The sequence below is a fragment of the Bombina bombina genome, chromosome 8 (assembly GCF_027579735.1).
Source record: "Bombina bombina isolate aBomBom1 chromosome 8, aBomBom1.pri, whole genome shotgun sequence".
Taxonomy (NCBI): domain Eukaryota; kingdom Metazoa; phylum Chordata; class Amphibia; order Anura; family Bombinatoridae; genus Bombina; species Bombina bombina.
The window spans coordinates 91,871,743-91,895,818 of NC_069506.1; the positions used below are offsets into that span (position 1 = coordinate 91,871,743).

General features: G+C 39.0%; 1 protein-coding gene across 8 annotated transcripts in view; it reads left to right on the forward strand.

Moving 5' to 3' along the window:
- SAMD11 (sterile alpha motif domain containing 11) overlaps positions 1-24,076 on the forward strand; it is a 393,689-nt gene that overhangs the window by 301,981 nt on the left and 67,632 nt on the right. For all 8 annotated transcript variants that reach the window (XM_053690450.1, XM_053690449.1, XM_053690447.1 and 5 more), the window contains 2 exons: positions 3,414-3,506; positions 16,273-16,434. In XM_053690450.1, the coding sequence (XP_053546425.1) occupies positions 3,414-3,506; positions 16,273-16,434 (255 nt within the window). The remainder of the gene's footprint in view (positions 1-3,413; positions 3,507-16,272; positions 16,435-24,076) is intronic.

Sequence of the window (24,076 nt, forward strand, 5' to 3'; positions counted from 1 at the left end):
AAATTTTACTATTAAAACTCATGTGCACACTGAACTTTTTACAGGATATATACATTTCTGTGGTAGCACCATTGTCTATGCATACACATGACAGCACATGGTCCAATTCCTTTAACATTATTAGTTCCAGGGATACTGCTCCTATAATCATCTAAATGTAGCCAGAACGTACCTCAATCCCACACACATCTGCTACACTGCTTGCCAATAAACACAGGCTGTTCTGATGGCTACAATACAGTGTATATCTGTATGTATAATTCCTTGTATACATATCAATGTGTGACAGGGTCTTTATAAGGTGTAACATTTTGCCCGTAAATGGAAAAATTGTATACTTTGCCTGTATATAAAAAAAATTGGTTGTATATTTTTAAAGTGTTGTAGGTGTAAGAATAAATCTGTGATCTCAAGTGCAGTTTAGATTTGTTTACGTATAGAGAAGTATGCGGATTCACAGAAGGCTGATATCTCAAAACTAGAACTTATTCAGACTCCATATTCCAAAAGAGTAACTGTCATAACTCCATCTTCCCCATTTTCATGCAATTACGCTCTGAAAAGTTCTAATTCTCAAAACTGGAAATGCACACTGTGGACTTATCTAGGCTAACCCTGCTACATATATACCCCTTATTGTATTTAACTGAACACAACTGCCAAGCAATGCAGTTGTACAAAGATTATGAATATGGCAAGCCTTGGTGTCTGTAGACTAAAGCCTAGATTGGCTATTGAAAATCAATTGCAGTAAAAAGAATGTGACTTTGTTTTAAAAATGTTTAGACTTGGTTGAAATGTCATTCTATAGCAACCCAACAGAAATGTCTTGATATGACAATGTATTTACTGTACATTTAAGAAGAACAGGCCCATTTATCAAGCTCCATACGGAGCTTGAAGGGCCGTGTTTCTGGCGAGTCTTCAGACTCGCCAGAAACACAACTTATAAAGCAGCGGTCTAAAGACCGCTGCTTCATAACCCTGTCCGCCTGCTCTGAGCAGGCGGACAGGAATCGCCGGAAATCAACCCGATCGAATACAATCGGGTTGATTGACACCTCCCTGCTGGCGGCCGATTGACCGCGAGTCAGCAGGGGGCGGCGTTGCACCAGCAGCTCTTGTGAGCTGCTGGTGCAATGTTAAATGCGGAGAGCGTATTGCTCTCCGCATTTAGCGAGGTCTTGCGGACCTGATCCGCAGTGTCGGATCAGGTCCGCAAGACCTTTGATAAATTGGGGCCTAAATGTATATAAGCATGAGGATATATCAAAGTTAGTTTGCTTGTAGTAATAACTTTGTATATGTTTATTTATGTGAAAGCAGCAAGCGAATGTGTCACTGAGCGTGTGCAAGTGTTTGTTTTTGTGAGGAGTGGGTGAGCATGTCTGTGTGTGGGAAGATTCTGGCCCGGTATACAAGCCTGTAGGTTCTTGCCCATCCCTGTTTGTAACGTTCTTTGGCAGCGAACATTTCTGAAGGTTGTGTGGAAATGTGCCAGTGTTTGTGTGTTCAGTATTTGTGACCGAACAGACTGTCTGTGACTTTGAATACTCTCTGCCCGTGCTTGTATGTCTGTGTAAGCATGAAAGAAAGTCTGCAAGCTTTGTGACTGCACCTATCTGGCATGCTCTACATATTTACAGGTGTCTTCTTAGCAAAAGTATGTATGAAAATCCCTTAAGGGAATAGTCTAGTCAAAATAAACGTTCATAATTCAGATAGGGCATGCAATTTTAAAGGGGCAGTCTACTCCAAAAAATGTATAGTTTAAAAAGATAGATAATCCCTTTATTACCCATTCCCAAGTTTTGCATAAATAACACAGTTATATTAATATGTTTTACCTCTGTGATTACCTGGTATCTAAGCCACTACAAACTGCCCCTTATTTCAGTTCTTTTGAAAGACTTGCATTTTAGCCAATCAGTGCTGACTCCTAAGTAACTCCAAGAGAGTGAGCATAATGTTATCTATATGGCACACATGAACTAGCACTGTCTAGCCGTAAAAAACTGGAAAAATGCACTGAGATAAGAGGCGACCTTGAAGGGCTGTTGAAAGCTAAACCTAGGTAGGCTCATATGCTAATTTCTAAGCCTTTGAAGACCACCTCTTATCTCAGTGTATTTTGAAAGTTGTTCACAGCTAGACAGTGCTACTTCACGTGTGCCATAAAGATAACACTGTGCTCACTCCCATGGAGTTATTTATGAGTTAGCACTGATTGGCTAAAATGCTAGTTTGTCAAATGAACTGAGAAAAAGGGGCAGTCCGCAGAGGCTTAGATGCAAGGTAATCATAGTAAAAAGTGTAATAATATATCAGTATTGGTTGTGCAAAACTGGGAAATGGGTAATAAAGGGATTATCTATCTTTGTAAAAAATAACATTTTCAAGTAGACTGTTTCTTTAACAACCTAACATATTAAATATATATTTATTCAAAATCTACTTTTTAGTTAGTTAACTTGATGCACAAAGATATTCTAATTCAGTGATTTATACAAGTATTTAAGTTTTCTATTAATTTATATGAGCATTTAGTAAAAAACAAACAAACATAGATGCACAATTTATATGTGAACTTGTTTGTCTACATCCTTAAACCAAGCACTTTACTGAAGAAGCCTTGTTCCTGTAATATGCTGCATCCTTAACAAGCCCTTGATAGATGAGAATTTGAAGCTTCCAATGACAGCCAATCTCTTGCTTCCTGCCGCGAGTAGCAGTATCAGGCTCCCAGCCTCCCCCAGCCAGATAATAGGAGAGTATTGATTGGAAATCTGTGCAGGGGGACGCTGTAATTGTATATTAGATATTTGCGTTGGCTCATAGAGCTGCACTAATGCAAAAGAGTCTGACGTTTCCTTAGCATTCACAGGCAGAGGGGCAGAGGAAAGGGAGTGAGACAGGCGGGCAGAGAAGGCGAGACATTTGGGAAGATAGAGAGACAGACAGGCAAGAGTGGAGAGCAAGACATTAAATGAGTGCAGAAGAGGTTTAGAGCAGGCGACTAAGGGGTGTCACAGAAACATTGTAAAACAGGCTGGGCAGAAATTCAAGCTTCTTCCAGGTGGCTCAGCACGAGCGCATGAAAGCTGTGGAAACACACGGGGGACAGATGATGAACCTCAGTAAGGAATAACCTGCATTCAATATTTTTAGAGCTTGACAATTTTCCAATGATCCTCTGTCTGCATGAGCACAAGCTGATGTGCCACATAGGAACTGTGGAAAACAAAATTGTTTTAGGGATAAGGTTAGACAGTGGGGATTTTCCTATTTGAAATGTTATCATATTTTTAAATCTACTATAAGCCCATTTGTTGCCAACAAAAAGTGAAAGAAAGATTTAGTAAGAAGACAGATTTATCCCTGTTAATTTGGTTTTCTTTTCTTTTGTTCCATAGATGACTTTTTAGGTAAAAAGAGAGAATGCTCTCCGAACAGTAATAGCGAGTGCCCTCTGGAAAGCAAGAAAGCCAGAAGCGAGTCTCCAAAGGGTGAGTTGCGCCCTGCGTTCTCCCTTAAAACCGATTTGTAGAGGGAGGGGGCTGGTGGGGTTTGGGGTGGGCGTGGAAGGAGGGAGGGAGAGTTGTCAAGGTGATGTGTTTGTGGAGTGTCAGAGTGCAGCAGGAGGGGAGTGGACCCTGAATGACAAAAATGCCTCATTAGTCCACCCTCTCATTACTATCAGGGACATCCGTCTTTGGTGCCCTAATGGCTTGCGCTGCATGCAGACGGATGTTAATGAGGCGACTAAAACTTTACATGGTGAAAGTACATAGCTATTTGCACGGCACTTTAAGTGATGGGGATCACCGAATTAATACTCTTTGCCAAATGTGGTGCTTGTGATCTTTATTCCTATATGGTCCATTATATGACCTCATATAAAAGATACTGTATCAGGTATTCATTTAATTACACTCATGTGTTCATTTTTCTAACTTTTGTGTTGTTTTTTGGCATCAGTTCCCTTTTCACATGGTGCAATAGAGTGATATTTTTATACTGCAATGCTTGATACACAATTGTGAGTTTGTGACACAAAAAGCGTAGATTACAACAGATACCTCCTTGTACCATAAATCTTGTCATAAAATGTAGTGGAGCGCACGCAATACATTACAAAGTACAGATACACTGTTATAATAACACTATCTACTAAAAATTATTCAAGAAAATATTGCACAAAAAAGTTATAAGGGCTCAAAGTTATGAGGTCTCGGGTGTTAGAAGAAAAAAAAGACAGGCAATAGGGTTTTAACATAGGCACAATGCCATCTATATGGCACACATGAAGTAGCACGGTCAAAATGCACTGAAAAAAGAGGCAGCCTTTAAAGGCTTAGACATTAGCATTATAAGCCTAACTAGGTTTAGCTTTCAACAAATAAATTATCAATATTGTATTCAAGCAGAGCTCCTCTCCTTTGTCATTACTTGGGCAATGGATCTGTCAATAGTTAGGATTTTTTTAATGTATAACAAAATAATAATAATAAAACACACACCCACTAGCCATCAATTTATCATTGCTTATGTGAAAGTTTATGCGTTTCTTAACATGACTTTAAAGAAAATATAGCCCAGTCCACTAACTGGTAACAGTAACCTTTTTCAACCAGTTATTATTATTAAGGATAACTGAAGATTATTTTTTTTTACTCTAATGTGGGTTTTTTGTGCTGTTACTAATTTGAGATTTGGGAGAGTAATTGACATAATTAAATATATGTCTAAACAACAACAATAAAAAGTTTCATACATTTTTAACAGAACAGGGTAATCCGTCTTGCATCCCAAGATTTACAACAAGCTTTGTTTTTTGGACAAGTTACTTTTTTGGAAGAGATAATTCTACAAGTAGAACTGCTGGTACAGCTTTAAGGTCCATTAAAAAAATGCTTACTCTAATATTTTAGAGTATGTCATTTTAAGGCTTGCAACCCTGCACCTCTATGTGTTTATCCCACACAAAAGGGTTAAACACATAGAAAAAATACTGCTCGGGCCCCCGTAGACCAGAGTGGAAATTGCTGCTGATCAAATCAGCCGCACTAGTCACACAATCCAGCTGTGTAACTAAGTGCTGCTGATTGGATCAGCATCAGTTTCTGCTGGGGACCAGCAGTGCTCTGTGGGTCCAAACAGTACTTCTACTATGTGTATAACCATTTTGCCGGGGGGGGGGGGGGTCAAACACCTGGAGATGCATGTTTGCTAGTCTTAAAATTATTTGTTCTAACGAATTAGACAATGTCATTTTTTTATTATAATAGGGCAGGGTTTGGACACCCCATCTTTAAAGGGACAATTAACCCAAATTTTTTCTTTCTTGATTCAGATAGAGCATGCAATTTTAAGCAACTTTCTAATTTACTACTATTATCAATTTTTATTCGTTCTCTTGCTATCTTTATTTGAAAAAGAAGGCATCTAAGCTTTTTTTGGGGTTCAGAACTATGGACAGCACTTTTGTATCGGTGGATGAATTTATCCACCAATCAGCAAGAACAACCCAGGTTGTTCACCAAAAATGGTCCGGCATCTAAACTCACATTCTTGCATTTCAAATAAAGATACCAAGAGAATGAAGAAAATTTGATAATAGGAGTAAATTAAAAAGTTTCTTAAAATTGCATGCTCTATCTGAATCACGAAAGAAAAAATTTGGGTTCAGTGTCTTTAGACCGCTGCTTCATAAGTTGTGTTTCTGGCGAGTCTGAAGACTCGCCAGAAACACGGCCCTTCAAGCTCCGTACGGAGCTTGATAAATGGGCCTGCATGAGTGCAATAGTTCAAATGTAGGATTATATTAAAAACATGCAGATCTTGTAATTAATGCTGTTTGTTTATTCCCTTGCGTTACATGATTTTCTCTTAACCCCTTAATGACCACAATGTACCCTGTATGTCACTGGTCGTTAAGGTTTTTTTTCAGGACATAATAGCACAAGTCTAGCAAGAACACGCTATTAATGCCCTCCCTCCAGCAGGCTTTGTGGAATAGAGCAGTCTCAACGCTGGTGGCAAGACCGCACTATAAAACAATCAAGTCCCAAAAAAAGGCCAGCGACATACAGGGTACGTCGCTGGTCCTTAAGGGGTTAATTAGATCTTATTTGTATGGTGTGAAACCCAAAGCCACAAAAACTATACTACGGCAGGTGAAAGTAAATACCTATCTCAACTGATACAAATGGGAGTTAAGAAAAGTATAAATTGCCTGAGGTTATTGCCCCTGAAAGCAGTTGTGCTATTATTTAATTGGACAATAAGAAATGTCAAATATTCCTCATTTTGAGATACTATTAGAAGCCTTGTTTGAAAGAGTGTTCTCCACTTAAATAAAATGCCCCATAGTTATTTTTAGTTATCAGATACCCTTTGTACACCATATGACACATCCTGGACAAGGAGACATAATTCCTAGAATTATTCTACAGAATTATTCTATATATATCTTTACACAAACACCTTTGTCTGGCTCCTAAACAAGTGTATGTCTGGCTGCACAGTATCCTTGTGTGCGCCTATCTTATCTATCTATCTATCATCTATCTCTCTATCTATCCACACATATATAGATATGTATCTTTCTTGTAAACAATACATTGGATAATATTTATATAGTAATTAAATATCAGATTTGCATTTATGATTTGATTACGGTGTATAACTGCATCTTATCACATTCGGACACTATTAATCAGGGGGTCTATAAAATCCACTTAACCTGTACAATCCACTTATTCTATTTGGTTGCTAATGAGATAAAACTACAGCAGAGCTTCTTAAAAGCAGAGCGGCCCAATTAGCCCCCAAATCATGAAAAAACAGAATGCAAAATGTGATGACAGACACGACTTGCATACTACTACAGTGTATGTAATGTGTCTAAATCCAGATTAAGACATAGAATACAAAAGAGGCTGAAGTCTCTCTGCTGAGATTACATACAAAGTTATGACACATAGCTTCATGGAAGCAGTGATTGACAGTTATCCTGCACCATGAAAAATGTGTTTAGCTTTCACATGCACCCTTAAAGGGACAGTCTACACTAAAATTGTTATTGTTTAAAAAGATAGATACTATTTGGGTTTAGAATCCCTTTAATATAACTGTATTGGTTAAGCAAAACTGGGGAATAGGTAAAAAAGGAATTATCTATCTTTTAAAACAATATAAATTATATTTTAGACTGTCCCTTTAAGATAGTGGCAAATACCCATTAAAGAGTATACCTGCTTTAAGAATGACTTAGCTGTGTTCTCTTACGTTCTGTTTTTTTCCAAATCAAATGATGGGGTTGGGTTTTGACAAAATGTGTGCTCCACACAGCATGATTATTAATTAGATGTGCTGAGAGAAAGGAAAAAATGGAGATGAAAAAAACATAGCAATTAATTCTCTAAGCTTCAGCTCAGTTCACGCTACCAAATAAAATTAATCAGAAATAATTAGTGTTTTTATTTTGGAAGTCTCGGTAGATTCCTTCTTTTGTTTTGAGGTCTCCTTGAATCTTTCTCATTATAGAGTGCATTTGCTATGGTGAATCAAGATTAGGGCCTTGCAAGATGAAAGTTTGTTTATATATTTATTTATTTTTACCCATTTAGTTTTTACATTATAATTCTACAGTCACCTAACATTGTATTGATGTACAACATTGATATCTAGAATTTTATTGTAGTGTTTTTTTGTTTTTATTTAGTTGCTAACATTATAGGGCGGTCAGTTTGACTAAACAAAACTCATGTACGTTTTTTTATTTGGTTAATCCTATAAAAAATAAATGGGAGACCATTACAGAAATCAAACACATGAAATACTCATGAATTTCATAACATATGGGTTCTTATAAGATGCCTGTCCTCAACTGAATATATTTTAATATATAAATTGCTTTTAGAGATGCATGCATGGTAAAGTTATGTCTAAAAATATGGAACATCAAAATAAGAACCTAGTTTTTAAGACAACTGAATAAAATAAACCCTTTGAGTGCTAAGCACTTTCCCACCTGGGTGCTAAGCTTTTTTTGTATTTTTGCAAAACAAAAATTTAAACTCCCCCCCACCCCCCCCCCCAAATCCCCAAGACTTACAATGTTTGAAAGGATAGGCGATTACCTTTCCAACGGTAGGTCTTGGGGGTCTGTCTGACATCACCACGCTTAACGTGAAGCCCCGGCGATGCCTGTCACTATGCAGGCCCGATCGCCAGGGTAGGAGATGGTGGGAGAGTGCTTGCGACGGCTCTGAGCCGTTGTTAGCACCAGAGTGGGAAACTGAGCCGTCGTTAGCACTCAAGGGGTTAAAGGAATATTCTAGTCAAAATTAAACTTTCTTGAATCAGAACATACAATTTTAAGAAACTTTCTAATTTATTGCTATTATAATTTTTTCTTCATTCTCTTGGTATCTTTATTTGAAGGTAAAGCTTAGAAGCCAGTCCATTTTTCGTTCAGCACCTGGATAGCGCTTGTTGATTGGTGGCTACATTTAGATACCAATCAGAAAGTGCTACCCAGGTCCTGAACCAAAAATGGGCCGGCTTCTATGCTTACATTCTTGATTTTTTTCAAATAAAGATACCAAGAGAACGAAGAAAAATTGATAATAGGAGTAAATTAGAAAGTTGCTTAAAATTGCGTGTTCTATCTGAATCATGAAAGTTTAATTTTGACTAGACTATTCCTTTAACTGATACATCTCAGTGTTCTGTCCAGGACCTATTTTAGGCCAGATTATAAATTGAACACTAACAGTTACGCACAAGCGATAAGGGGTTTATAGTGGGTGATTGCGCTTGTATTACAAGTTTGAAAGTAAACTTGAACGTGTGAGCGAAATAGCAATTTATGCTAGAATGATTACAGTTTCCTCAGAGCTCTGGTTAACTGTTTTGAAAAACAAAAAAGTGTCACAAAACACATAAAAATACATTACACTCATAATAACACTATCTAATAAAAAGTTTTTTTTTTTTTTAAAACGCCCAATAAAGTTATAAGGGCTCAAAGATACAAGGGGGACTATTTATCAAAGGTCTTGCAGACCTGATCCGACATTGCGGATCAGGTCTGCAAGACCTCGCTGAATGCGGAGAGCAATACGCTCTCCGTATTCAGCATTGCAAAAGCAGCTCACAAGAGCTGCTGGTGCAACACTGCCCCCTGCAGACTCACGGCCAATGGGCCGCCAGCAGGGGGTGTCAATCAACCTGATCGTACTTGATCGGGTTGATTTCCGGTGATTCCTGTCCGCCTCATCAGAGCAGGCGGACAGGGTTATGTGTGAAGCTGGTCACCAGTATTTGTATCCATTATGCCTCAACTACGCAGTGTTCAGCGCTAAGGGGTAATCTAAATCCTTGCAGCAATTAGGGTCTGTACAATAACATTCATTTTATTATTTTATTACTGTTATGAACATCATCAGCATTAGTCATTTTGATAGTATAATTTGCATTACTGAAAGTATTGCCGGTGTTCTATCAGATTCTGCTCCCTCTGACTGCGCATGCTCTGTATGACGTAATCGCACTCCACATATTTTAAATAGGAATGTGTGGAATGCGAATATGTCAGTCAGCAACATGCGCACTCAGAGGGAGCAGATTCTGGCAAGGAAGTTGTGTCGGATCTTGCTGCTGCTACGCATGCACTGTTGAAATTTAATACTGTCACACAAATTAAGTGTACTGTATATATGTGTGTGTGTGTGTATATATATATATATATATATACACACACACACACACACACAACACAGGGCAAAGTTCAATCACTTCTCACAGTGATGAAATATGCGACAAGGTTTATCAGTGTATTTTTCATCACCGTGAGAAGTGATTGAACTTTGCCATATATATAAATATATATATAATATGCTCTTTTAATTTGTGTGACAGTGTTAAATTTCAACAGCGCATGCGTAGCGGTAGCAAGATCCAACACTACTTCCCTCTCAGTGCGCATGTTGCTGATTGACATAATCGCATTCCACACATTCCTATTTAAAGGGATACTGAACCCAATTTTTTTCTTTCATGATTCAGATAGAGCATGAAATTTTAAGCAACTTTCTAGTTTACTCCTTTTATCAATTTTTCTTCGTTCTCTTGCTATCTTTATTTTAAAAGCAGGAATGTAAAGCTTTAGGTTCTGCACCATGAATAGTGCTTGCTTATTGGAGGCTTACATTTACCCACCAATAAGCAAGCATAATCCAGGTTCTCAACCAAAAATGGGCCGGCTCCTATGCATCACAATCCTGCTTTTTAAATAAAGATAGCAAGAGAACGAAGAAAAATTGATAATAGGAGTAAAATAGAAAATTGCTTAAAATTGCATGCTCTATCTGATTCATGAAAGAAAAACATTGGGTTTAGTGTCCCTTTTACATATGTGGAGTGTGATTACGTCATACAGAGCATGCACAGTCAGAGGGAGCAGATTATGACAAGGGAGCAGAATCTGATAGAACACCGGCAGTGAGTTCCAGCTTGAAACAAGCCCTTTTCAAATAAAGGGACAATCTGAGATTCCTACTTTTAGGACCAGTGGTCACACTTTGAAAGAAAATTATATATATATTTTGAAATCCCTTTGTAAACTAGTTTAAAGGATCAATTATTTAGAAAGTGCTAACAAACTAAAAATACAAAGATCCTCCCCATTATATATTATTCTTTGCAGATAGAACAGAAATGAGCTGGTTGTAAGGAAGAGGGCTGCTTTGTGCGATACAAATGGGAAGACGCAGAGGAGTATTGTTGGTATAGGGTCATTGAAGGCCACAAAAAAAACACTAGATGGCTGTAATGTGGTCCCTGTGCTTTGGATTGGACAAACATGGGCTAATATAGCTATTTAAATCTGTTTTATAAAGATTTAATAGTAATTCTGTTATTTGAATGTGATTATCGCAGAGCTTTGCTAAAAGCAGTTAAGTGATGTAGTGTTTTCTTACAGCAAGCAAAGGGTTAGCACTGCACAGACAGGAAGAATTTTCCCATTAGTCTCAGGTCTCCTGTACCCCGTAAGATATCACTAGAGGAAGAGCTTGGCTGTCTATCTTCTCTGCGACCCACTCAACCTTTCAAGCTGCCGGGAAGACGGCACAAGATCCGCTAATTGGCTGGTTATGAAAGCTGTAACTTCTGCCTCAGTCACAAGATAATTGTTCTCCTTGCAGGATTGAGGGGAAGACAGACAGACAGATGCTGCTGTCTGGTCTACACATTCCCTCTCTGGTGCCTGTAGAAGATTTGGCCGGATCAATGTCCAGTCCTTGCCTATATTAGCTGGTAATGATCAGAGCAGACACAGGAAAGCTGCACTGAGTACCATATTAGTTAAGTCCATTCAAACCTCCAGATGAGGTTTGTCTGGACTACAACTAATTAATGAGTTCTGTCCCAGTATATTTGTTTTCCTCATGTAGAAATATATGTAGATGTCTTTTAACCCGCACACAGCAAGCTCAATAAAAACCGCCGCACCAGAGAACATCTCTTGAACACGCTTTAAACCTGTTACTTATAAGGTACATAAACACGTTTGTTTAGTCACTAGACACTTCTCTGCCAGGTACTGTAAAAGAATTCCGGCTGTATGAATATTCTGAGAGTCAATTGAGTAGCATTGCAGTACTTGTGTGTACTGTGTATGCAAATATATCTGTAGAGTGAGGTTTGTATATCATTTTACCAAACACTGGTTGTGCTTTTTTATACATATATATATATTTCTTTCATGTAATTAACAAGAGTCCATGAGCTAGTGACGTATGGGATATACATTCCTACCAGGAGGGGCAAAGTTTCCCAAACCTTAAAATGCCTATAAATACACCCCTCACCACACCCACAAATCAGTTTTTACAAACTTTGCCTCCAAGGGAGGTGGTGAAGTAAGTTTGTGCTAGATTCTACGTTGATATGCGCTCCGCAGCAAGTTGGAGCCCGGTTTTCCTCTCAGCGTGCAGTGAATGTCAGAGGGATGTGAAGAGAGTATTGCCTATTGAATGCAGTGATCTCCTTCTACGGGGTCTATTTCATAAGGTTCTCTGTTATCGGTCGTAGAGATTCATCTCTTACCTCCCTTTTCAGATCGACGATATACTCTTATATTTACCATTACCTCTACTGATTCTCGTTTCAGTACTGGTTTGGCTTTCTACAAACATGTAGATGAGTGTCCTGGGGTAAGTAAGTCTTATTTTCTGTGACACTCTAAGCTATGGTTGGGCACTTTATTTATAAAGTTCTAAATATATGTATTCAAACATTTATTTGCCTTGACTCAGAATGTTCAACTTTCCTTATTTTCAGACAGTCAGTTTCATATTTGGGATTATGCATTGAATTATCATATTTTTCTTACCTCAAAAATTTGACTTTTTTCCCTGTGGGCTGTTAGGCTCGCGGGGGCTGAAAATGCTTCATTTTATTGCGTCATTCTTGGCGCAGACTTTTTTGGCGCAAAAATTCTTTTCCGTTTCCGGCGTCATACGTGTCGCCGGAAGTTACGTCATTTTTTGACGTTATTTTGCGCCAAAGATGTCGGCGTTCCGGATGTGGCGTCATTTTTGGCGCCAAAAGCATTTAGGCGCCAAATAATGTGGGCGTCTTTTTTGGCGCTAAAAAATATGGGCGTCACTTTTGTCTCCACATTATTTCAGTCTCATTTTTCATTTGCTTCTGGTTGCTAGAAGCTTGATATTTGGCATTCTTTCCCATTCCTGAAACTGTCTTATAAGGAATTTGATCTATTTTGCTTTATATGTTGTTTTTTCTCTTACATATTGCAAGATGTCTCACGTTGCATCTGAGCCAGAAGATACTACAGGAAAATCACTGCCTGCTGGATCTACCAAAGCTAAGTGTATCTGCTGTAAATTTTTGGTAGCTATTCCTCCAGCTGTTGTTTGTAATAATTGTCATGACAAACTTGTTAAAGCAGATAATATTTCCTTTAGTAATGTACCATTGCCTGTTGCAGTTCCCTCAACATCTAAGGTGCAGAATGTTCCTGATAACATAAGAGATTTTGTTTCTGAATCCATAAAGAAGGCTTTGTCTGTTATTTCTCCTTCTAGTAAACGTAAAAAGTCTTTTAAATCTTCTCTCTCTACAGATGAATTTTTAAATGAACACCATCATTCTGTTTCTTTGGACTCTTCTGGTTCAGAGGATTCTATCTCAGAGATTGATGCTGATAAATCTTCTTATTTATTTAAGATGGAATTTATTCGCTCTTTACTTAAAGAAGTACTAATTGCTTTAGAAATAGAGGATTCTAGTCCTCTTGATACTAATTCTATACGTTTGGATAAGGTTTTTAAAGCTCCTGCGGTTATTCCAGAAGTTTTTCCTGTTCCTAATGCTATTTCTGCAGTGATTTCCAAAGAATGGGATAAATTGGGTAATTCATTTACTCCTTCTAAACGTTTTAAGCAATTATATCCTGTTCCGCCTGACAGGTTAGAATTTTGGGACAAAATCCCTAAAGTTGATGGGGCTATTTCTACCCTTGCTAAACGTACTACCATTCCTACGTCAGATGGTACCTCGTTTAAGGATCCTTTAGATAGAAAAATTGAATCCTTTCTAAGAAAAGCTTATCTGTGTTCAGGTAATCTTCTTAGACCTGCTATATCATTGGCTGATGTTGCTGCAGCTTCAACTTTTTGGTTGGAAACCCTAGCGCAACAAGTGGCAAATCGTGATTCTCATGATATTATTATTCTTCTTCAGCATGCTAATAATTTTATCTGTGATGCCATTTTTGATATTATTAGAGTTGATGTTAGGTTTATGTCTCTAGCTATCTTAGCCAGAAGAGCTTTATGGCTTAAAACTTGGAATGCTGATATGGCTTCTAAATCAACTCTACTTTCCATTTCTTTCCAGGGAAACAAATTATTTGGTTCTCAGTTGGATTCTATTATTTCAACTGTTACTGGTGGGAAAGGAACTTTTTTTTTTTCATCAGGATAAGGCGGTGTTGCGAACTTCTTTTGAATTTTTACCTAAGGTTGTGAATTCCAACAACATTAGTAGAGAAATCGTGGTTCCTTCATTATGTCCTAATCCTAAGAATTCTAAGGAGAAATCGTTACATTCTTTGGATGTTGTTAGAGCTTTGAAATATTATGTTGAAGCTACTAAATCTTTCCGAAAGACTTCTAGTCTATTTGTCATCTTTTCTGGTTCTAGAAAAGGCCAGAAAGCTTCTGCCATTTTTTTGGCATCCTGGTTGAAATCTTTAATTCATCTTGCCTATGTTAAATCGGGTAAGACTCCGCCTCAGAGGATTACAGCTCATTCTACTAGGTCAGTTTCTACTTCCTGGGCGTTTCGGAATGAAGCTTCAGTTGATCAGATTTGCAAAGCAGCGACTTGGTCCTCTTTGCATACTTTTACTAAATTCTACCATTTTGATGTATTCTCTTCTTCTGAAGCAGTTTTTGGTAGAAAGGTACTTCAGGCAGTGGTTTCGGTTTGAATCTTCTGCTTATGTTTTTTCATTAAACTTTATTTTGGGTGTGGATTATTTTCAGCAGGAATTGGCTGTCTTTATTTTATCCCTCCCTCTCTAGTGACTCTTGTGTGGAAAGATCCACATCTTGGGTATTCATTATCCCATACGTCACTAGCTCATGGACTCTTGTTAATTACATGAAAGAAAACATAATTTATGTAAGAACTTACCTGATAAATTCATTTCTTTCATATTAACAAGAGTCCATGAGGCCCACCCTTTTTTGTGGTGGTTATGATTTTTTTGTATAAAGCACAATTATTCCAATTCCTTATTTTATATGCTTCGCACTTTTTTCTTATCACCCCACTTCTTGGCTATTCGTTAAACTGATTTGTGGGTGTGGTGAGGGGTGTATTTATAGGCATTTTAAGGTTTGGGAAACTTTGCCCCTCCTGGTAGGAATGTATATCCCATACGTCACTAGCTCATGGACTCTTGTTAATATGAAAGAAATGAATTTATCAGGTAAGTTCTTACATAAATTATGTTTTTTTATACATACAGTGGAAATTATATTACTATAATGGCCCTTTAAATTTATAATCAAAAAATCATAGAAAAACATTTACATTTTTAAAAATAACACCATCAACAGACAACTTAATTGATAGCTGTAATAAGGCAAATTGATAATACATCTAAAAAACCTTTGATAGAAGACCTCTTCGGTACATTGTCTTTCATCTTTATAATCCTGAACATTTCTGATCTTGTGAGTTGCTGTTTATGGTACTGAGGACAATGAAACACTGAGATTATGTACTGTCCCCTCCAGCAATCATGTTCTATAGAGGTAACCAATATCTCTGCAATGCTAAACTAATCCAGAGATAAAGAGTGGCATTTTCTTGATACATTTTGTCTTACATATGAAAAATTTGTATTTATTTTTTTCATGAAAAAAATGTCAACATAAAGCTTTGTAAATTAATACTGAAATTAATGGTTGATAAATGTATATGCACAACTTATCGCTAGAGGAACAGATGTCTCATTGGCTGATAACGACCACTACCACAGTTTTATTGGTGGGCATCAAGTTGTTACATTTTTTTTTCAGTACAAAAAATATTTTTTTTAAAAAGGGGAAAAAAAATGTATTTAATAAAATGTCTTCAAGATGCAACAGTTTAAAAAATGACTTCAATGTTTACTTTACAACTTGTCCTATTGGGTTTTCATATAACTGCATGTAATAGGCACTACTATAAAGAAGAATATGCACAGATCAGATGCTGATATAAAAATCCAGTGTAAAACCTTTTAAAAACTTACTAGAAGCTTCCAGTTTAGCACTGTTGATGAGGTTAGGCTGGGACACCCACTGAAAGGCACTGGGAAAGCAGTAACAGGCAGAAACTCCCCCTCTCCTGCATATGAAAAGACAGATTAGACAACCAGGAGTCTCTAGACATCAATCTTTGGGGCTTGGTTAGGAGTCTGAAAATCAGCACAATATTATTTAAAAGTAAGCAAAACTATACATTTATACAAAACAATCCCTGGTCGGCTATATAAATGGATCATCTACAAAACATTTATGCAAAGAAAAATCTAGTGTAAAATGTCCCTTTAAGTACTCAAGGGCAAATGCCCTGAGGCAAATAAAAGGTATTGTTTGTGTAATTACTGTAAGAACTCTGCTAGTGTGAACACCCTGAACTAGAATGATGTTAATAATGATTTCATTTTTCTTCTCCGTGCAGAAAACTCTCAGACTCCTCTGTTAGAGGAGCCGCTTGCTCAAATGACCCCCGAAGAACACTATAGACGCATGATGTCGGCATTAAATGATCATGGAAGCTTTGAGGAGCAGCAACAGCGCCTCTACCAGCTGGCAAACACTATGGCAGTGCCCACCCATAGTGGTAAGAGAAATAAATCAGCAATGCTATCTGGTCAAAGTGTCACTGGTATTACTGTTATATATAATACTAATTAGGGCTGCACGATTAATCGCATAGGCGATTTAAAACCGTGATTAATGGCCGCGGTTTTAAAACCGCGAGAGTATGCAATTCAATTTTTTTTTTTTACCCCCATATCACCCAGCCCTAATACTAATGCATTTTTTTTTTTTAAAAGTACATCCAACATTTTCACATGGGTATTTTTATCACTTGGTGGCCAGTGAACATATGTTAAACATACTACAAACTGGAGCAAACATGTATACTGTACTTATATATAAAGGATCTTATACTAGCCCTGTTCTCTCCAAACCCTACAAATTTGAAGTACATCAGTTTAGCACTTGTCATGTTATTAACATGTGTAAATTCACATTATTTTAATATGAAAATATAGGAAGCTTTTTAGACAAGGCTACAGCCAAAACTTCTGTAACATTCTTTAGGAAGTTTGGCAGAGTACATTTTTATGGGTATTAAATATTCCTAGCTTGGTTTGGAAACAAAAGGCAGATGTGCTTTTCCATACCTGGTTGTCATAGCATTTAAATCAGCTAATTACATGTAAAATGTATGATGATTGAGAGCGTTTCTAGTGATTCGAGATAGCAACTTAAATGTAATTCTTAGGATTTGAAAGTAATAGCAATCTGAGATAACAAATTCAGTTTAACTTTTTTGATGATTGTGGAAGTACTAATGATTTAAAATAGCAAATTCCTGTATCAGAGCTCATATTGTCCTAAAGCTATAGAAAGATTTACAGATCGTGTTAGTGGTTTCCCAAGGTAAACATAGCATAAAACCTATTTCTAGCTCAAATTCTCTCAGAACTGCATAATTTTTTACTGTAGTTCAGAAATAAGTGGTAAGAAATGCAAATAAACAAATAAAGTGTATTTGGTCTTCCTTCTGTAACCATGGTAACCTGTTGCTCCAAATTGCTAGTGGCACTACTAGCACACAATATTTGACACAGTGCACGTTAAGGTTAAAGGGACAGTAAATGTAAAAAATAATGTTACATAATTCTGCACAATATACAGAAATATCTAACATTATCCTGCGGCACCTTAAAAAACAAGAGAGATTTAGAGATGTACCCTCCAAAGGTATACTTACCTTCCATTCCTGGCCAGTCTCTTCTGATTTTTTTCCTCTTTTCAAAAGCGCATCACGGCCGCATTGTCTAATCACCACAGCGAGCCCAATCGTGTCATTGAACTGAATGATGTGCACCCCCGTGCTGGGTAAAACCGGGAGCACACTACATTTAGTTCTATGCCGCAGTCGTAAGGTAAGTATACCATTGGGGGGGGGGGGGTTTAATCTCTCAATCACTTTTGTTTTTTAAGGTGTCGTTAGGACAATGTAACATTATTTTTTATGTTTACTGTCCCTTTAAGATGAAACTCATATCCTGAATAAGCCTGCACTATATTTAGAAGTCCCTGTAAGATCTGTCCTCAGGTGGTGTTATTCGATTCCACAAACATAACTACACATAAGTGTTTTTTGGCATCTTTCTATAATATTGTGGCTACAGTTTTGTGGGCACTTCATCAGCTTTGCGAATCACCCATCTTGACTACAGTCGAATGGCAGCATTGAGGTAGTTAGGGTTAACCAGAATTTATACCCCCTGTAGCAATGTCACCTGTGCTATTGATGAACAGTTGACACTACTGTTGCCACCTTGTGCCCATTTTGAGATTGTGGCCATGGCAATATCCAATATGTCAGTTGCTATATTGCAATCACTGTTAAAGGGATATGAAACCCAAAAATGTTCTTTCTTCTGTTAAGTGTGATCAGTCCACGGGTCATCATTACTTCTGGGATATTACTCCTCCCCAACAGGAAGTGCAAGAGGATTCACCCAGCAGAGCTGCATATAGCTCCTCCCCCCTACGTCACTCCCAGTCATTCTCTTGCACCCAACGACTAGATAGGATGTGTGAGAGGACTATGGTGATTATTCTTAGTTTTATATCTTCAATCAAAAGTTTGTTATTTTAAAATAGCACCGGAGTGTGTTATTATCTCTCTGGCAGAGTTTGAAGAAGAATCTACCAGAGTTTTTGTTATGATTTTAGCCGGAGTAGTTAAGATCATATTGCTGTTTCTCGGCCATCTGAGGAGAGGTAAACTTCAGATCAGGGGACAGCGGGCAGATGAATCTGCATAGAGGTATGTAGCAGTTTTTATTTTCTGACAATGGAATTGATGAGAAAATCCTGCCATACCGATATAATGTCATGTATGTATACTTTACACTTCAGTATTCTGGGGAATGGTACTTCACTAGAATTACACTGTAAGAAATACATAAAGCTGTTTAATAACTAGAGATTATGTTTAACGTTTTTGCTGGAATGTAAAATCGTTTTCATTTACTGAGGTACTGAGTGAATAAATGTTTGGGCACTATTTTTCCACTTGGCAGTTGCTTAATCTGTTTTCTGACAGTTTCTGTTCTCCCTCACTGCTGTGTGTGAGGGGGAGGGGCCGTTTTTTTGGCGCTTTTACTACGCATCAAATATTTCAGTCAGCAACTCATTGTATTCCCTGCATGATCCGGTTCATCTCTACAGAGCTCAGGGGTCTTCAAAACTTATTTTGAGGGAGGTAATTTCTCTCAGCAGAGCTGTGAGAATTATAGTTTGACTGAGATAAAAAACGTTTATTCTGTAATTTGTTTCCTGCTTTCAGAATTTGTTATCTTTGCTAATGGGATTAAACCTTTGCTAAAGTTGTGTTGTTTACAAGGATTGAGGCTATAACTGTTTCAATTTATTAATTTTCAACTGTCATAGATCTTCTGTGCTTCTTAAAGGCACAGTACGTTTTAATATTATTCTAATTTAATTGTATTTCCAAGTTGCAAGTTTATTTGCTAGTGTGTTAAACATGTCTGATTCAGAGGATGATACCTGTGTCATTTGTTGCAATGCCAAAGTGGAGCCCAATAGAAATTTATGTACTAACTGTATTGATGCTACTTTAAATAAAAGTCAATCTGTACAAATTGAACAAATTTCACCAAACAACGAGGGGAGAGTTATGCCGACTAACTCGCCTCACGTGTCAGTACCTACATCTCCCGCTCAGAGGGAGGTGCGTGATATTGTAACGCCGAGTACATCTGGGCGGCCATTACAAATCACATTACAGGATATGGCTACTGTTATGACTGAGGTTTTGGCTAAATTACCAGAACTAAGAGGTAAGCGTGATCACTCTGGGGTGAGAACAGAGTGCGCTGATAATATTAGGGCCATGTCAGACACTGCGTCACAGGTGGCAGAACATGAGGACGGAGAACTTCATTCTGTGGGTGACGGTTCTGATCCAAACAGACTGGATTCAGATATTTCAAATTTTAAATTTAAACTGGAAAACCTCCGTGTATTACTAGGGGAGGTGTTAGCGGCTCTGAATGATTGTAACACAGTTGCAATACCAGAGAAAATGTGTAGGTTGGATAAATATTTTGCGGTACCGACGAGTACTGAGGTTTTTCCTATACCTAAGAGACTTACTGAAATTGTTACTAAGGAGTGGGATAGACCCGGTGTGCCGTTCTCACCCCCTCCGATATTTAGAAAAATGTTTCCAATAGACGCCACCACAAGGGACTTATGGCAAACGGTCCCTAAGGTGGAGGGAGCAGTTTCTACCTTAGCTAAGCGTACCACTATCCCGGTGGAGGATAGCTGTGCTTTTTCAGATCCAATGGATAAAAAGTTAGAGGGTTACCTTAAGAAAATGTTTGTTCAACAAGGTTTTATATTGCAACCCCTTGCATGCATTGCGCCGATCACGGCTGCAGCGGCATTCTGGATTGAGTCTCTGGAAGAGAACATTGGTTCAGCTACTCTGGACGACATTACGGACAGGCTTAGAGTCCTTAAACTAGCTAATTCATTCATTTCGGAGGCCGTAGTACATCTTACTAAACTTACGGCGAAGAATTCAGGATTCGCCATTCAGGCACGCAGGGCGCTGTGGCTAAAATCCTGGTCAGCGGATGTTACTTCTAAGTCTAAATTGCTTAATATACCTTTCAAAGGGCAGACTTTATTCGGGCCCGGGTTGAAAGAGATTATCGCTGACATTACAGGAGGTAAAGGCCATGCCCTGCCTCAGGACAAAGCCAAAGCCAAGACTAGACAGTCTAATTTTCGTTCCTTTCGTAATTTCAAAGCTGGAGCAGCATCAACTTCCTCCGCACCAAAACAGGAAGGAGCTGTTGCTCGCTACAGACAAGGCTGGAAACCTAACCAGTCCTGGAACAAGGGCAAGCAGACTAGGAAACCTGCTGCTGCCCCTAAAACAGCATGAATTGAGGGCCCCCGATCCGGGATCGGATCTAGTGGGGGGCAGACTTTCTCTCTTCGCCCAGGCTTGGGCAAGAGATGTTCAGGATCCCTGGGCGCTAGAGATAATATCTCAGGGATACCTTCTGGACTTCAAATACTCTCCTCCAAGAGAGAGATTTCATCTGTCAAGATTGTCAACAATCCAGACAAAGAAAGAGGCGTTTCTACGCTGCGTACAAGAGCTCTTGTTAATGGGAGTAATCCATCCAGTTCCACGATCGGAACAGGGACAGGGGTTTTACTCAAATCTGTTTGTGGTTCCCAAAAAAGAGGGAACTTTCAGACCAATCCTGGACTTAAAGATCCTAAACAAATTCCTAAGAGTTCCATCGTTCAAGATGGAGACTATTCGGACAATTTTACCTATGATCCAAGAGGGTCAGTACATGACCACTGTAGATTTAAAAGATGCTTACCTTCACATACCGATTCACAAAGATCATTATCGGTACCTAAGGTTTGCCTTCCTAGACAGGCATTACCAGTTTGTGGCTCTTCCATTCGGATTGGCTACAGCTCCAAGAATCTTCACAAAGGTTCTGGGTGCTCTTCTGGCGGTACTAAGACCGCGGGGAATCTCGGTAGCTCCATACCTAGACGACATTCTGATACAAGCTTCAAGCTTTCAAACTGCCAAGTCTCATACAGAGTTAGTGCTGGCATTTCTAAGGTCACATGGATGGAAGGTGAACAAAAAGAAAAGTTCACTCGTTCCACTCACAAGAGTTCCCTTCCTGGGGACTCTTATAGATTCTGTAGAAATGAAGATTTACCTGACAGAGGACAGGCTAACAAGACTTCAAAGTGCTTGCCGCACCCTTCATTCCATTCAACACCCGTCAGTGGCTCAATGCATGGAGGTAATCGGCTTAATGGTAGCGGCAATGGACATAGTACCCTTTGCACGCTTACACCTCAGACCACTGCAACTGTGCATGCTAAGTCAGTGGAATGGGGATTACTCAGACTTATCCCCTTCTCTGAATCTGGATCAAGAGACCAGAAATTCTCTTCTATGGTGGCTTTCTCGGCCACATCTGTCCAGGGGGATGCCATTCAGCAGACCAGACTGGACAATTGTAACAACAGACGCCAGCCTTCTAGGTTGGGGTGCCGTCTGGAATTCTCTGAAGGCTCAGGGACAATGGAGTCAGGAGGAGAGTCTCCTGCCAATAAACATTCTGGAATTGAGAGCAGTTCTCAATGCCCTCCTGGCTTGGCCCCAGTTGACAACTCGGGGGTTCATCAGGTTTCAGTCGGACAACATCACGACTGTAGCTTACATCAACCATCAGGGAGGGACAAGAAGCTCCCTAGCTATGATGGAAGTATCAAAGATAATTCTCTGGGCAGAGTCTCACTCTTGCCACCTGTCAGCAATCCACATCCCGGGAGTGGAGAACTGGGAGGCGGATTTCTTAAGTCGTCAGACTTTTCATCCGGGGGAGTGGGAACTTCATCCGGAGGTCTTTGCCCAAATACTTCGACGTTGGGGCAAACCAGAGATAGATCTCATGGCGTCTCGACAGAACGCCAAGCTTCCTCGTTACGGGTCCAGATCCAGGGATCCAGGAGCAGTCCTGATAGATGCTCTGACAGCACCTTGGGACTTCAGGATGGCTTACGTGTTTCCACCCTTCCCGTTGCTTCCTCGATTGATTGCCAGAATCAAACAAGAGAGAGCATCAGTGATTCTAATAGCACCTGCGTGGCCACGCAGGACTTGGTATGCAGACCTGGTGGACATGTCATCCTGTCCACCTTGGTCTCTACCTCTGAAACAGGACCTTCTGATACAGGGTCCCTTCAAACATCAAAATCTAACTTCTCTGAAGCTGACTGCTTGGAAATTGAACGCTTGATTTTATCAAGACGTGGGTTTTCTGAGTCAGTTATTGATACCTTAATACAGGCTAGGAAACCTGTTACCAGAAAGATTTACCATAAGATATGGCGTAAATACCTATATTGCTGTGAATCCAAAGGTTACTCTTGGAGTAAGGTTAGGATTCCTAGGATATTGTCTTTTCTACAAGAAGGTTTAGAAAAGGGTTTATCTGCTAGTTCATTAAAGGGACAGATCTCAGCTCTGTCCATTCTGTTACACAAACGTCTGTCAGAAGTTCCTGACGTCCAGGCTTTTTGTCAGGCTTTGACCAGGATTAAGCCTGTGTTTAAAACTGTTGCTCCACCATGGAGTTTAAACCTTGTTCTTAATGTTTTACAGGGCGTTCCGTTTGAACCCCTTCATTCCATTGATATAAAGTTGTTATCTTGGAAAGTTCTATTTTTAATGGCTATTTCCTCGGCTCGAAGAGTCTCTGAATTATCAGCCTTACATTGTGATTCTCCTTATTTGATTTTTCATTCGGATAAGGTAGTCCTGCGTACTAAACCTGGGTTCTTACCTAAGGTAGTTACTAACAGGAATATCAATCAAGAGATTGTTGTTCCTTCTTTATGCCCAAATCCTTCTTCAAAGAAGGAACGTCTACTGCACAACCTGGATGTAGTCCGTGCTCTAAAATTTTACTTACAGGCAACTAAGGAATTTCGACAAACGTCTTCTCTGTTTGTCATTTACTCTGGGCAGAGGAGAGGTCAAAAAGCTTCCGCTACCTCTCTTTCTTTTTGGCTTCGTAGCATAATTCGTTTAGCTTATGAGACTGCTGGACAGCAGCCTCCTGAAAGAATTACAGCTCATTCTACTAGAGCTGTGGCTTCCACTTGGGCCTTCAAGAATGAGGCCTCTGTTGAACAGATTTGCAAGGCTGCAACTTGGTCTTCGCTTCATACTTTTTCCAAATTTTTCAAATTTGACACTTTTGCTTCACCGGAGGCTATTTTTGGGAGAAAGGTTCTTCAGGCAGTGGTTCCTTCTGTATAAAGAGCCTGCCTATCCCTCCCGTCATCCGTGTACTTTTGCTTTGGTATTGGTATCCCAGAAGTAATGATGACCCGTGGACTGATCACACTTAACAGAAGAAAACATAATTTATGCTTACCTGATAAATTCCTTTCTTCTGTAGTGTGATCAGTCCACGGCCCGCCCTGTTTTTAAGGCAGGTAAATATTTTTTTTTTAATTTATACTCCAGTCACCACTTCACCCTTGGCTTTTCCTTTCTCGTTGGTCCTTGGTCGAATGACTGGGAGTGACGTAGGGGGGAGGAGCTATATGCAGCTCTGCTGGGTGAATCCTCTTGCACTTCCTGTTGG